Here is a 14101-nt window from a genome sequence, read left to right on the forward strand (position 1 = left end):
ACAACATTATCTCACCTGCTCAAACAAGGTCATTGCAAACTTCTGGTGGGAAATGCAGTGCGGGGCAGTGCAGATGTCCTCTTTTGTCTCATCTGCAATGTGGAAGTGAATCCGCATTAACAGGTTCTCCTAGTCCCCAGAGAGAAAAAGTGAAATGTGTTGATCATTTGTAATGCAGACAAGCAAAAGCAAAATAATAAATAACTGAGGTACTCTTGTGAATCATGAAAAGACATGGTTTATTAAAAGTGATGCTGCACAACAGGACAAAGCATTCTTGCTAAATTTATTTAGGAACAAGAGAGATGTGTGTCCCCTTGATACTACACAAAATGGCTATCATGTTTCTTATCTAGAAAAATATACCCATTATTTTACTAGTAACAGCTCTGGAGCATCTAAAACAGTTGGGTGGCGCTGGCTGAAAGACAAAAATTTCAATGCAAGCTCATCATCCTGGATAAATCTCTATTGATTACTGCATAGTCAAGGGGCTTTTAAACAACACACCCAAACTCTATCTGATAGGCAACTTCATAACATAGTGAAGAATCTTAGAAAGAATCAACAGCTTTAGTGAAGAGGCAAATTAGGTCCTGCAAGAAGCAAAAGCTTCTTTCCATGGGTGTTGCTTCAGACAACTCCCTGTTCTCTATTTTCCAAAAATTCTCAGGAGTCGCTCATTGATGTCAACATGAATTTGTGATAAGGCAGGCACAGATACCTCTACTGGTATTGCTTTTACTACTGAATTTGTGCTGTCCCAACAGACGAGAAAGAGATCATGGGCTAAGATCACCAAAGCTAGATTAATTAGACATAAAAATGTTGGCAAATTCAAGTTGCCATCTTGTGCTTTAAAATATTAACTCCTCTTCCCCACACTGAATAAGTCTCTAGAAATCACAATTGTAAAGAAAACCTTAAAATTCAGTTAAGTGATATCTGCCTTCAGGCTCATTTGCAAAGGAAGTTTTCCCATTATAAGTGGAATTTCATTGCAAAGTTTGTTTTAACAAAAATTCCACTAAAGCAAAATTATTTCCAAGCCCTGGCCACTGGCCCATAGTTAAATGTTCTCAACTGGATTTCCTTACAACAAAATCCACTACTGTGAAACATTTATTTACTACAAATGCCTTTCACAGCCTGTGACTAAGCTAGAATCCTCCTCACAGAGCGAATCTGCCCTGAATTGAGAGTGAGGGCAGGTAAACAAGGGCCTACCCATATAAATTGCTCTTTGGTAGTAGTCCCCATTCCTGATCTTACTCAACAGAACTAAATCAGGACAGCTTACTTATGGGTTTAGCTTTCACTTACCACAGTGTAACTGAGAACAGTAACAGTTATTGAAGATTAAAAGAGACATGGTAAGCCTTTGCCCCTTCTTAATTGTGGCCACAGTTACCACTAGTCAGCTGCTAGGACTGAGGTCTCCAGTATCACTGTAACTGACAGGGCTATACCAGCAAGCCACCCCATGTACAGGCAAATTATACAAGCAAAAAAGAGAGAGCGAGAGCAAGCAAGCGCGCCTTTTTCCCAAGATAGGTTATATTTAGGGACCTACTTTATTTGTGGCCAGACAAAGGAATTTTCACAGCTAGATCATGGCACAAAGAGCTGATTTTGCAGGCATTTCCCAGTGCCCCTCCCCCTCACTGCTGATTGGCAGAGAGGCCTGCCCCACTGGGGAGAAGGGATGGGGGGCTAGCTGTCATCTTGGCTACTGGCTGCCCTTTATGCCGCCCAGCCACCTTCCCCTCCTGGGTGTGTTGCGAGGCAGTGAGGACTGCTGGTTCCCACTGGGGTGCCAGTATTTTATTTTTATTAAGTTTGTTGTTTTTTTTAAGTAAAGTTTCCTCTCCATACAATTGTGGATTTTGTGGTTTATGTGAAATCTAAGAAACCATGAATTAAGCAGGTCCCTAGTAGGGCTGTGCGAAGCTTCAGTCCCCAATTCGATTTGGTGGAGATTCAGCCCGATTCAGTGGCCAAATCTCTGAATCCGAATCGAATCAGAGGACCCTTTAATCCCTCTGAATCAAATCGAAACTCTCCAAATTGATTCAGAGAGATTTGGAGATGTGGACATAGACACAGCTTTAAATGTTTTTTCTACATACCTCAAGGTACCAGGTGGCTTGTCAATGCTGTGATGAAGTGTCCCAAAGAACCGCAGGGGGCTCCTCAGTGTGCTTGGCAGCAGACCCGGAAGTGGACCAGAAGCACTTCTAGTCCATTTGCAGGTCCACCAGAAAGTGCGCAGTGGGGCCCCTCCACACCCCTCCAGCTCAGCAACTGGTGCCTCCTGGGTCTGGGGTGGGGAGGAGGGGCACTTGGGGTCCCTCCTCTGCTGATCGCTGAGCTGGGGAGGTGTGTGTGTGTGTGGGGGGGGGGCCTAGCACGCTCCCCAGCAGACCCGGTAGTGGACCGAAAGTACTTCCAGTCCACTTCTGAGTTAGCCACTGGACACATGGGGGGTCCCCGTGTTCCTGTGGGATGCTCCATTCACCCCAGCATTGCAGCGTTCACAAGCCGTGCCTGGTACCTCGAGGTATGTAGAAAAAACATTTAAAGCTGTGTCTATGTCTGAATCGCTGATTCTCTGAATCAGCATTGAATCTTCAGATTTGGATTTGGCCGAATCAAATCAGGAACAGCGATCCAAATCAATGAATCAAATCACTGTCCCCGATTCAGGCCAAATACAAATCAAATAGGGCCCTGTGAGGATCCGAAGGGTACTTACCTGGAATGCATCCCCAGCCAGGGGCACAGAACTCACCCAACCAAGATGTCCACGCTGTGGCAGGAACTGCTCATCTGCCCCCACCTGGGTTTACCACCTTGCCAGGTGAAGCGGATTGGTGCTAATCCACAGGCAGGGCGATATCTGGGGGCCAGGAACTGAGCAACGGGGGGCAGAGGGGGAGCCGATGGGGAGTGAGAAGGAGGAAGCCCAGAAGCTGGAGATGTAGGGAGAACGTGTCGAGAGCTGGGTAGGTGCCTGGACGAGCTCCGAAGAGGTGGTCACACCCTCGCCATGGGAGTGAAGAGGAAGGTGTGACCACCTCTTTGGAGCCCATCCAGGCACCCCCTGGCCCTACTCCCTCCAATGAAGGAAGAAGGATCACACTTCCTTGGTGGCTCCCTGGCTAGATTAGGAGTGGGGAAGCTGAAGGACGAGGAAGACCGGATCTCCTGCAGGCTGCCTTAACAAGGGAGTTCCCCTCCTTGTTAAGCAATCCCACGCTGGCAATTAAGCCTGGCACAGCTACAAATTAGCAAAGGGCCTGGGAGAAGCCCAGGAAAGGAAGAAGCCACCGACGAGCTGCAAAGGGGTGAGCGGAACCCCAGTTATACAGGACTGGATTTTTGTTTGCATCTTTCAAAAGAAAAGGAAAAAAGAGAAAGAGCATATAAAAGGAAAGGGGAAACCCTAAAAATAAATGAGAGAAAAATAAGGAGTTATCTCAGGCTATTCCTTTCATCAACCTTTCCCCGAGGCTTCAGGTACTGGGACAGAACCCAGCGGTTGATCCAGGTGGAGGTGGGTAGTCACCACCTCCCTTTCATTTACATCTAATTATCATCAAAATCATGGCAGGCAGAAAGAGAGGGCATCAGGCTTCACCTGGACCAACCTAAAAAAGGGTTGCAGACCACCCTGAGGAGACCGGTGGATGTCAGCAGGGAGCGTCTGGTGGATGTCAGCAGGGTGCAGAGGCTCAAGCCCTTACCCAGTAACTACCTGACAGGCCCGTTTCACACACCCGTAGTACCTAGTTACGTTGATTTAGCTAATGCAGTAGAAGTGTTCTTTTGGCAGTATAGACTATCTCCACTAGGAGGCTTAGCTTGACCACCTACACCAAGCAGTCTGAATTTCCCTTTATCATTCATCAGTGATAATCCCCCCAGAGAGGGAAACCCCAACCACTTCAAACTGGGACTTGGTTACATCTATTTATCATAACCAGCACATACATGCCCCTCCAAGTTAAAACATCTTAGTGTGGTGATTTCTGTGCACATTTGCAAGGCTAGTCAACCACCCATATGAATGTGTTACACAAACAGAATACTTACAAAACACTCAGCAGCATCATCCATGATACCCAGTTGGAAGCGCTGCTCATCCTGAAACGTTTTTGCAAGGGCACTGCGCAGGGCATCAGATGGCAATACTTTCTCACTGCTACACTGAAATTGGTTGAAGATACCCTGACAGAGGAGGAGAAAAATGTCATCTTTGTGGTAAAAATTATTACACAATCCTAACTCTTCATTAGGTCTGAGAAGCACACAAAGATGAAAGAATCTCTTAATTCTGCACTTTGTATTTCAATCTAACACTGTTCTCTAAAGCAGACAGATGAATACAGCATCAAGTACATCAAATGGAAACTTCCTAGTTTCATCTTTAAGACCCTTATCAATTACTTTGTTTCTTTTTCTGCCTAATTTCTTATATCATATGGTTGCCAACAATGTCAAACTCTTTTCTTACACAATGTCAGAAGCCTGGAATACCTTCCTGTTCTGATCTACCAGCCCACTACCCTCCTTAAAAAGGCTATACCAGATTAGATCACTGGTCTTTCCAAACCAGTATATTATGTCTGACAGCAGCTAATGATGGTAAAAAATTATGGGATGATATGTCCACTGGGATGTTTATAGAATTCATATCTCTTCCAAATTTGTACATGTTTTTAGGTCTAATCTATTTTAACTGCTCACATTCTCATCTATAACTATATCCAATCCTTTTTAATACTATTACATTATTTTCTTCAGTGATACTTTACAGCAATGCATTCCAAACAATACATATACATTGTGATTCCTTTTTACTGGTACCAAATTTCCCAGCTTTCAATTTTTCTCAAAATCCTCCTTGTCCTGCAAATCAGCTATTGAAGGAGGCTGAAAAATGCAGTCCCAAGATGTGTGAAGCCTAAAGCCTGCTATATTGACTTCTATTAAAAGAAGATTTCTAAGGGACCATTCATGATAGACGTCCACTCTACTCACTACCACGCCTACATGACACTATGTGGGTTTGCTGCTGCTTCCTTTTGTTCTGGCATAACCAGAAAAATTAGATAGGAATAGCCGATTACTTTCTCTGCACTATTTCATCCTTCTTATAATCCCCTCTTTATACATTCCCAATATATTCTATTTCCTTCTACGAAAACCCTTCCGTGACTCTAATGATTGTTATCAGTCTCAAAAACAGTGGTGTTTCTATTTCCTTTTGGAAACAGTAAGACTGAAAATCATCCTAGTATTCCAGGTGAGGACATATCATTGGAATATGTGGTACACAGTGGCATAATATAATTTTATGCTATCTTTAGTTTTGCTTATTTTACCTGCTACTGCACACTGAGCAACACTAATTAAATGCTATGTACTGTAATGACTTTTTCTCAGATGGTTTCTTTAACTATAGCCTGACAATCTGGATAATTCATTTCAATATGCATTATTCTTTTTGGTCTGTATTACAGAGTTGATCAACACTGAATTTTATTCATTAGTATGTCTATGCACCTAACTTTGAAAAACCCATCCCCAAGTATCTGACAGTTGTTGTCTCTCCCCCTTTATTTAACTTCCTGCTAAAGGCTCCCTTCTACAAGAGGAGAATAAAAGTAATTCAATACAATTAATCATTCCCTTCTTTGGGCTGCCCAGGGTTTCTTATTTACTTCCAGCTCTAAACAACTTGGGACTACTTGTCCACACTACCAGTACTTAAAACAAAAATCACATTGCATAGATATAATAATGATGCTTTATTTAGCTGGACCCTAGCTTGACTTTTCTGCCTTTTAAACTAGTCAGAGGGGAAGGAGAACATGCCTGGAACTGCCAGACTGCTGCACTGTTTTGCTGAGCTGTCATCCCAACTAATTCCTGCGTGTTGAGCAGTAATGAGGATCTATAATCATGTTGGTCCCTTTGCTACTCCTTGCCTCTAATTACAGACAGATTTCCTCTGGTACCCTGAGATGTTGCATGTATTTTAAAAAATGGACTCTGTAACTTACTTTTTTCCTACTTTAATTACTGTTATTGAACTCGATGCTATTGTTAAAAAATGACTGGGTGAAAGGGGATAAAATTGGTTAAGCTTTGCTATTCTGGATGATCTGATGAAAAAAACTGTAGCAGAAAGCTTTTCTGTAAGGAGTAACAAACAGGTCCCAGTATATTACTCCTGCAAAGAGCCATGGACATTTAATGAAAACTTAAGCCCCCATCCCAACTCAGTTCACCTTCCTTTTCTACCAAAGAGCAATCATGTTACTTCTGGAGAACACAAAGGACATTATTCAGTACAGAGGAAAGGGAATGAGTCACAGATGATTCGTTGAAGATGTCTAAACTGGGATTCCTCCAGCGGCAAACAAAGATCTAGCAGTATAATATAAACAGAAGTGAAGAAGTAAAAAAAGTTAATTTGTCATTACAACTTATATACAAGTTCTTCTACAGTGCATCTGCCTCCAGGTTCACCACTTTTTTGTATGGCACCACTGCAGTTCCCAGCAGTGTCAACAGTTAGGTGGTACAGTAAGAAGCAGAAGCAGCAGCATGTTACTTCAATGCCTCTGCAGCATCTGTACAGATCAGGTGCTTCAGTGGGACTTTTTGGTGCTTTTAGCTAAAGCTGATTCAATCAGCTATTACATAAAAGCGTCAAAAAGTCCCATTAAAGTGCCCAATCTATTCAGACGTCAGGCAAGATGCTGCCTCTTCTAGGTATGTGCTGGGCTCAGCGTGGGAGTGCACCAAGTTTAAAGTAAAGCACCCCTTTTTATTTTTTTTAACATTTGCAAGCAGCCCACATCATGCTTCAAACGGGCTAATTAGTGCTGCTGAATGATAGACTGAATTATCCCATTTTTATCCTAGCTAGTCCTCCTGCAGTGCCATGTGGGCACAGTTATACTGCTTCCAGTTTAGTTGGTAGCCTGCTTGGAGCTGAGAAGTGTGTCTGAGGACATCAGTCTGGAGTGTTGTAGATTTAGAGTGGACACAGTCTTAGTAGCAGAGCTAATGAATGGAACAGACCGACCTCTACAGGAGTTATAAAATACTACGAACTTCTAGTGTGCAAATGTGTCTGTGGGAGTGTAATATTAAATAAAAGCCTCAAGTCTTGACTTCTTGATGTGTTCTTTACATTAACCTATGGCAGTTGTTAGATGATATAAAACAGGTTCAATGAAAAAAAAATCATCAAAAACAGTTGGTCTAATAAAAGATATCACATCTACCCAAAGATCCTTGCCTGCCTTATCAAAAACATACATTTCTTGATTTTTGAGACTTGTTTTTCTGCTTTTCACAGGATTTATGTTATCATTTTAAAAAATTATGCACATTTCTAGATTTTTACATTTTGAAGATGCAGCCTTCACAAAAGAAACTAATCAACCGTTGAAGTTATTAAACCAGTATTGCAGAAAACTCTCCCAACTCAAACAATAGCAAGAGTTGTGAAATTTGTTACTCGCCACACCTAAGTCAAGGAAGTGATTCATTAGCCAAGGAACCGTAAGGAACATTTTAAATTCTATATTAAGCAATAAAAGTTCCTACATATATGTTGTAGATTTGAACACATTCAAGAAACATTCTCAAATACCTGGGCCTGTCCTTAAATTCAATGCAAATGCAGTCTGGCACTGTCTGGGCCAGGCAGGAGTATAACTGCAATATAAATTTAGGATGACTAGGACTGTAATGCTCTTGCATGCTGTGTCTAAGCACAGTATTTAAAGCATAACAATATTTTTAGTGGGCAGAGAGCCTGAGAAAATGATCCAGCTGGGTCTTTGTGTTCTGGCAGAGCTTACCTTTTCTCTAAAACAGGACTGGAGCACAGCATGAGATGCAAGGGAATGGTGTTTTCCTTCCTCTTTTTTACTTTAAAACTAGACAAATTAATTCTTACTCTTCCTAATCCCAGATCTTGCCCCCAGACTACACCCTTATCTTGTAAATTAATCTTTGCACCAAACCCAGGCCAGAATTCTGGCTGGCAGGAGCCAAGGAGCTGCTTTGCCACACTCCTCCAAATTGTGGAAATCTCTCGTTCTCTTCTGCAAATTAAGTATCTTTCGTATTTAAACTGTACAAACAAAATTACTCACTATTGCTGCCAAAACACTGCTAAAGCTTTAGAGAACAGACAAGTTATCTCCCTTTTACAAAGAAGGGAAAAATTTGCTGTGGTTGAAATGCTCCTAAATTTTGCTTGCAATCTATTCTGATACTTGGATGAACTTTAATTTTTAGCATGATGAAAACTGAAATCTTCTTTCATCCAAAGATTCTCCACTCTTCAGTGTTTGACTCCATTTTTAGCATACCAGGGTATTCTCTTTGTTGTCAGTCACATCTTGGTCTTCAGGGGCAATTTCAAATCATCTTCCCACCCATCTCATTACCTGATATTTTTTTCCTTTGACATTCATTTAACACTTTCCATCTGCACAGCTATAATTAACCCCCCCAAAAAACAGGTCCAAAAAACATTTTTTTGTTCCTTCTATCCAACTAGATCAGCCTTCTTTCAGAATCCATCCTTCCAATAGTTCAGACTAGGGGTGCACTGATAGAGAATTTTTAGGCTGATACTGAGGGCTGATTTTTTAATGAGCCATATTGGCCGATACCAATCTGACATGCAGCCAGACAGCATGGAGAGCAGGGTCTGGTTGGTAAGTCTGTTGTGGAGGAAGGGTGAGGGAGAAGGGAAGGGGAGGAGGGGCAGATTAAGGCCCCCACAGTGAGGGAGGGAGTGGGGCTGGGGCAGGGGCTGCACAGCCGGGGCAGAGTGGGGAACGGAGCCACAAGCAGCTAGTCCAAAAGGGGGGGGGAGAGGGTGGTTCATGCTGCTGCATGAACCCCAAGAGGGCATGAAGGACATGTGCCTCCAGATCTGTGCACAGGGGGAGGGCAGGCTGCTACTGCAAGCTCGGGCTGGGGCAGTGCTGGGCTCTTCCCGGCAAGGGGCTGTGCCGGCTGCGCTCAGGGCGGGTGGCAGCAGTGCTGGAAGGGGGGGGCTATAGCGAATTTTGGGGTGGCTGCAGCCCCAGGCCCCCTCCCAAAGCCCCCCACAAAGCCTCCTCCCAGCACTGCCACCACCCTCCCCAAGAGTAGCCTGGCCCAGCCCCAGCTAGGAAGAGCCCAACGCCACCGCAGCCCACAGAGGCAGCTCACCCTGCCCTGCATGCAGATCTGGGGGCATGTGCCCTCCATGCCCTCCCAGTGTGCACGCAGCAGCAGGAGCCACCCACCGAACAAGCTGCTCACAGTTCTGCCCTGGCTGTGCCCCTGCACCTTCCCCAGCCCCACTCCCTCCTGCACCGCTAGGGCCATGATCTGCAACCCTCATGCCTCTTCCCTCACAACAGATTTACCAGATGGACTCAGGTGCTCTTCATGCTGCCAGGCTGCACTCCTGCCCACCTGTGTGCTGTGCTGCAGCTGCATATACATGGGGCATTTATCAGCTACATCAGCCAAAAAAAGCCGATTGCTGATACAGTTGATTTTCCTTGTATCAGTGCCGATCCGATATGGGACCAAGGTATCGATGCATCTCTACTTAAGACTTCTCCGTAACATCAAGACGGAAGCTTCTCATCTTTCCCTCATCTGCCCCTCACTTTTGTTATTTTAATATGTTACTACCTAAACACTCCAACAAATGAAGCCTGGATACCCTCTCTATCCAACAAATGTTATATGCTTTTTCCCACACCATCCTCCTTGCTCTAAAACCCATCCTAATCCAGTCTGTAAAACAAGGCTATTCCCTGGCTACTCCCACAAAACAAATCTAATGAATACCACTTGATTGTTTATAGAGTCAGAAGCCAGCACAAAAGGCTGCTTATCAACACAGGTGACAAAGTACTGACCGCTTTATCAAAATAAAATATAGGAATTATTAGGAAGTTATACTTTTAAGATAGGTAATTCAGGAGGTTATGGTTGCTGCTAATTTATCTGTAAAGTAGATCATTTTTGTCAAAAAGCAATATTCTAACAAGCAATTCTTTTACATGTTTGTTGCTGTTCTACCACTTAAGTCACAGCCCCATTTGGAGCCTCATTCAGCTTATTCACTGAAACTACCTAATTTCTCAAATCACTTTAGGAATTTTTCTTAAATCAGCACCTAATCAACAACCTGACCTATAGTCTTTTTCATCCTGAAGGCAATAAAAAAAAATCTTATTGTCTTCAACTTTTACCTTACAAAATAATATTTCTAAAGAGAAAATTCACATTCTTCCTGCTTTTGTTGCACATGACAAAATTACTAATTGAACAGCCTTACTGGAATTTATCAATCAATGCAGCATTCTTCTTTGTGAACAACAAAAAACACTCTGTCCCACATCCTGGCACTACAGAGCTCCCAGCACAATCCCTGGAAGGAGAACAAGCTCTTTGTGGCATACTCAATACAGAGGACGGATTTCCCTCCCCCCCCCTGCCCCTATGAGCTGAGATAAACAAACACCAAACCAAAGCCATGCACTAGGAAAAGCAAAGGAAGAAAAAAAGAACACAGCAGACTTCAGCATTAATAATAAATCAGAAAGCTGTTTGTATGTCATGGCAGCAATATCATACAAGGGAGCAAAAGCATCTGGGGTCATACAAAAACCTGCAACTACATTAAAGCATCTCAAATGTTTTGCAGAACTAGTGTTTGAGATTGCAGCTGAGGATCTGCATCTCCTATTTGCCTTTTGTCCTGGTACTCATGTAGAGTTACCTCTAAAGATCAGATGACTATTTAGGCCTGGGGCAACATCTGAATTAATTATGCGAAAAAAAACAAGTAATTTGACAAGAATTAAACACTATTTCAACAGCTCAAAGAAGCAAAGCAAAGAACCGTCTCAAACACCAGGAACAGGGGCATATCCAATTTGACAGACCAGAGGTCCTGGTGCTCCTTTAGTATGACCAGTATGGCCAAAGACAGTTCAAAGTTACAAAAATTATTTATGGGGTAACCAGCATATACATATACTAATTTATCTGTGTGTGTATTTATATGATAGTTTACCTTAGAGTTCCTTTAAAAGATTTCATAAAGTCATAAAAAAGTGTGAAAACTCAAGTCTTTCCTTCTTCCCATCCTTCCTACGAGCATGCAACAAGAGGATATGCATATTCTACCTGTAATATAACCAAAAGGCTTCTTTCTTGTTTTGTTATGCTCCTTTATTTTATAATTGTTTTACTTCAATTTTTAATATCTGGTTTCAAAATAGCAAACAATACAGTAATAAAATATAAACTGGAAACCCTCAGGTGTATATGCCTACATTAGAGTGAATTGTGCATACATTATAGTGAAGGTTTTCCTGCCACTTCAGGAGATAAAGTAGCATCATAGCCAATGGCTGCAAGACAGTTTAAGTAGGCCAAAGTAGTAGGTGTGTGTGAAACAGGCCCTATTTGATTCGGATTTGGATTCAGCCCGAATTGGGGGCAGTGATTTGATTCATTGATTCGGATCACTGTCCCTGATTCTATTCGTCCAAATCCGAATCTGAAGATTTGATGCCGATTTGGAGAATCAGCGATTTGGACATAGACACAGCTTTAAATGTTTTTTCTACATACCTCAAGGTAGCAGGTGTGGCTCATGATCACTGTGATGCTGGGGCGCATGGAGCATCCTACGGGAGTGTGGGGAGGTCCTCCATGTGCTCAACGGCAAAGTACTTCAGGTCCACTTCTGGGTCTGCCAGGGAGCGTGCAGGGGGCCCCCTCGCCCCCTCCCCTGGCTCAGCGATTGGCCGCAGGGGGACCCCGGGTCCCCCCTGCCCCAGACCCAGGAGGCACCAGTCACTGAGCTGGGGGGAGGTGCAGGGGGCCCCCACGTGCTCCCCGGCAGACCCAGAAGCGGACCAGAAATGCTTCTGGTCCACTTCCGGGTCTGCTGCTGAGCATGCTGGGGAGCCCCCGCGCTTCTGTGGGACACTCCATCCACCCCAGCATCGCAGCATTCACTAGCCCCTGCTACCTAGAGGTATGTAGAAAAAACATTTAAAGCAGTCTCTATGTCTGAATCTCCGAATCTCTCCAAATCAATTTGGAGGGTTCTGATTCAATTCGGATTCAGAGATTCGGCCACCAATTTGGGCTGAATCTCCACCAAATCGAATCAGGGACCGAAATGTCACACAGCCCTAATAAGTAGATCCAAGTGCAAAACAATTCTTCAACTTGCCTCAAACAAATTTCCAACATTCTGTTTTACTTACACGTCACACAGCAATTGAAGACTGAAAAGATTCCTAAGGCCTCTGTGCAGACTTTGGACACTTTACACAATATAAACACCACTGAAAAACTGATTGGTAAATTAAGAAACACACCAAGACTGGCTTGCATCAAAAGCAATCTCAACTTTTTATTTGGTTTTACCAAGTGCTGACGTCTTTGTTTATACTTAGGTATGTTTCTTGAGGGAATGATTTACTTATTCAAAAGAGTTTGACAGAATCATAGATTCACAGAAAATTAGGGTTGGAAGAGACCTCAGGAAGTCATTTAGTCCAACCCCCTGCTCAAAGCAATACCATTCCCACCTATATCAACCCAGCCAAGGTTTTGTCTAGCCAGGTCTTAACCTCCAAAGATTGACATTCCACAATCTCTCTGGGTAGCCTGTTGCAGTGCTTTATTACCCTCCTCATGGGAATTTTTTTCCCCAGTATCTAACCTAAATTTCCCTTGCTGCAACTAGGTTGCCTTCTCCATTCAGTAACAGACCCAATTCCTCTTGCTGCTGACATACTTGTAGAAAGAAACCCTTCTTGTTACTCCTCTCATCCCTTGCTAGCTACAACTCCAAATACATTTTGGCCTTCCTAATTTCATCCCTGTATGTCCAAGCAACACTATTTACAGGTTTCCCTCGCTTTATGTGGTACATGTGTTCCCAGAAAACTGCGCATAAATCAAGTTCACATAAAGGGAACCCAGTTTATAAGATAACAAATACAGATATGTTCCCACGGCAGTGAGGTATGGAGGGAGTGAGGCTGGGGTTCGGGAAGGGGTTTGGGGAGGGGCATAGCACAGCCCAGTGGCCACTCCCGGGGCATTAGCCACTCCCGGGGCTGCAGCAGGGAGCCAAGCGGTGGGAACTGTCAGTGGGTGCAGGGTGGGGGAGCATGGCTCTTACTGCTACATGCACCCCAGGAGGGCTGCAGGCTGGGGGGCTGTACTGTGCTCTTCCTGGGGGGCACATGCTCCCAGATCTGCGCACAGGACAAGAGCAGGCTGCTGCTGCGGGCTGAGGCCAACGGTTGCATTGGGCTCTTCCCAGTGCTCAGGGCAGGCTACAGACTGCTCTCGTCCTGCACGCAGATCTGGGGGCACACGCCCCCTGGGAAGAGCCCGGCACAGCCCCTCAGCCCACAGCCCTCCCAAGGCGCACATAGCAGCAAGAGCCGTGCCCCTCCACCCCACACCCACTGACAGTTGCTTCCACAGCTGGCATCAGCCATTCCTGGGGCTGCTGCAGCAGGGGCTGGGGTGAGTGGGAACAAGCGGAGACCTGGGGGGCATGGGGCCCAGTGCAGCTTGTCTGCACTCACCCCAGCCCCTGCTGCAGCGGCCCCAGGAGCAGCCAATGCCAACTGCCTGCACCACTGCACGTAGCGGCCCAGGAGCAGGGGTGAGTGGGGACAAGCAGAGCCCTGTGGGGTTTGGGCCGCAGCACAGTCCAGCGGCTGCAGGTAGCTGGCATTGGCAGCTCCCAGAGCAGCTACAGCAGGGGCTGGGGAGAGTGGGGCCCCAGATACACATTCCCCTCCCCCAACAGACTTACCTGCTTGGGGGAGGGGGGAGCGCACTTATGCCAATCGCATAAGAGTGCATTTACCTCGCATGTAACTAATTTTGAGTAAAAAAAGGGTCATCACATAAGAGCGAATTCGCATGTACAGAACCTGCATAAAGCGAGGGAAACCTGTACTCCTCCTCCTCCCTGGTCATTTGTCCAAGTTTCTACTTCTTTTAGGTTTCCTTT

At 44.6% G+C, this 14101-nt stretch overlaps 1 protein-coding gene across 4 annotated transcripts in view; it reads right to left on the reverse strand.

Moving 5' to 3' along the window:
• USP54 (ubiquitin specific peptidase 54) overlaps nt 1-14101 on the reverse strand; it is a 204447-nt gene that overhangs the window by 65051 nt on the left and 125295 nt on the right. For all 4 annotated transcript variants that reach the window (XM_014601451.3, XM_019497156.2, XM_019497155.2 and 1 more), the window contains exons 5-6: nt 4096-4230; nt 16-129 (exon numbers count right to left, since the gene is read on the reverse strand). In XM_014601451.3, coding sequence (XP_014456937.2) covers nt 16-129; nt 4096-4230 — 249 coding nt within the window. The remainder of the gene's footprint in view (nt 1-15; nt 130-4095; nt 4231-14101) is intronic.

Source organism: Alligator mississippiensis, chromosome 6, assembly GCF_030867095.1.
Source record: "Alligator mississippiensis isolate rAllMis1 chromosome 6, rAllMis1, whole genome shotgun sequence".
Taxonomy (NCBI): Eukaryota; Metazoa; Chordata; order Crocodylia; family Alligatoridae; genus Alligator; species Alligator mississippiensis.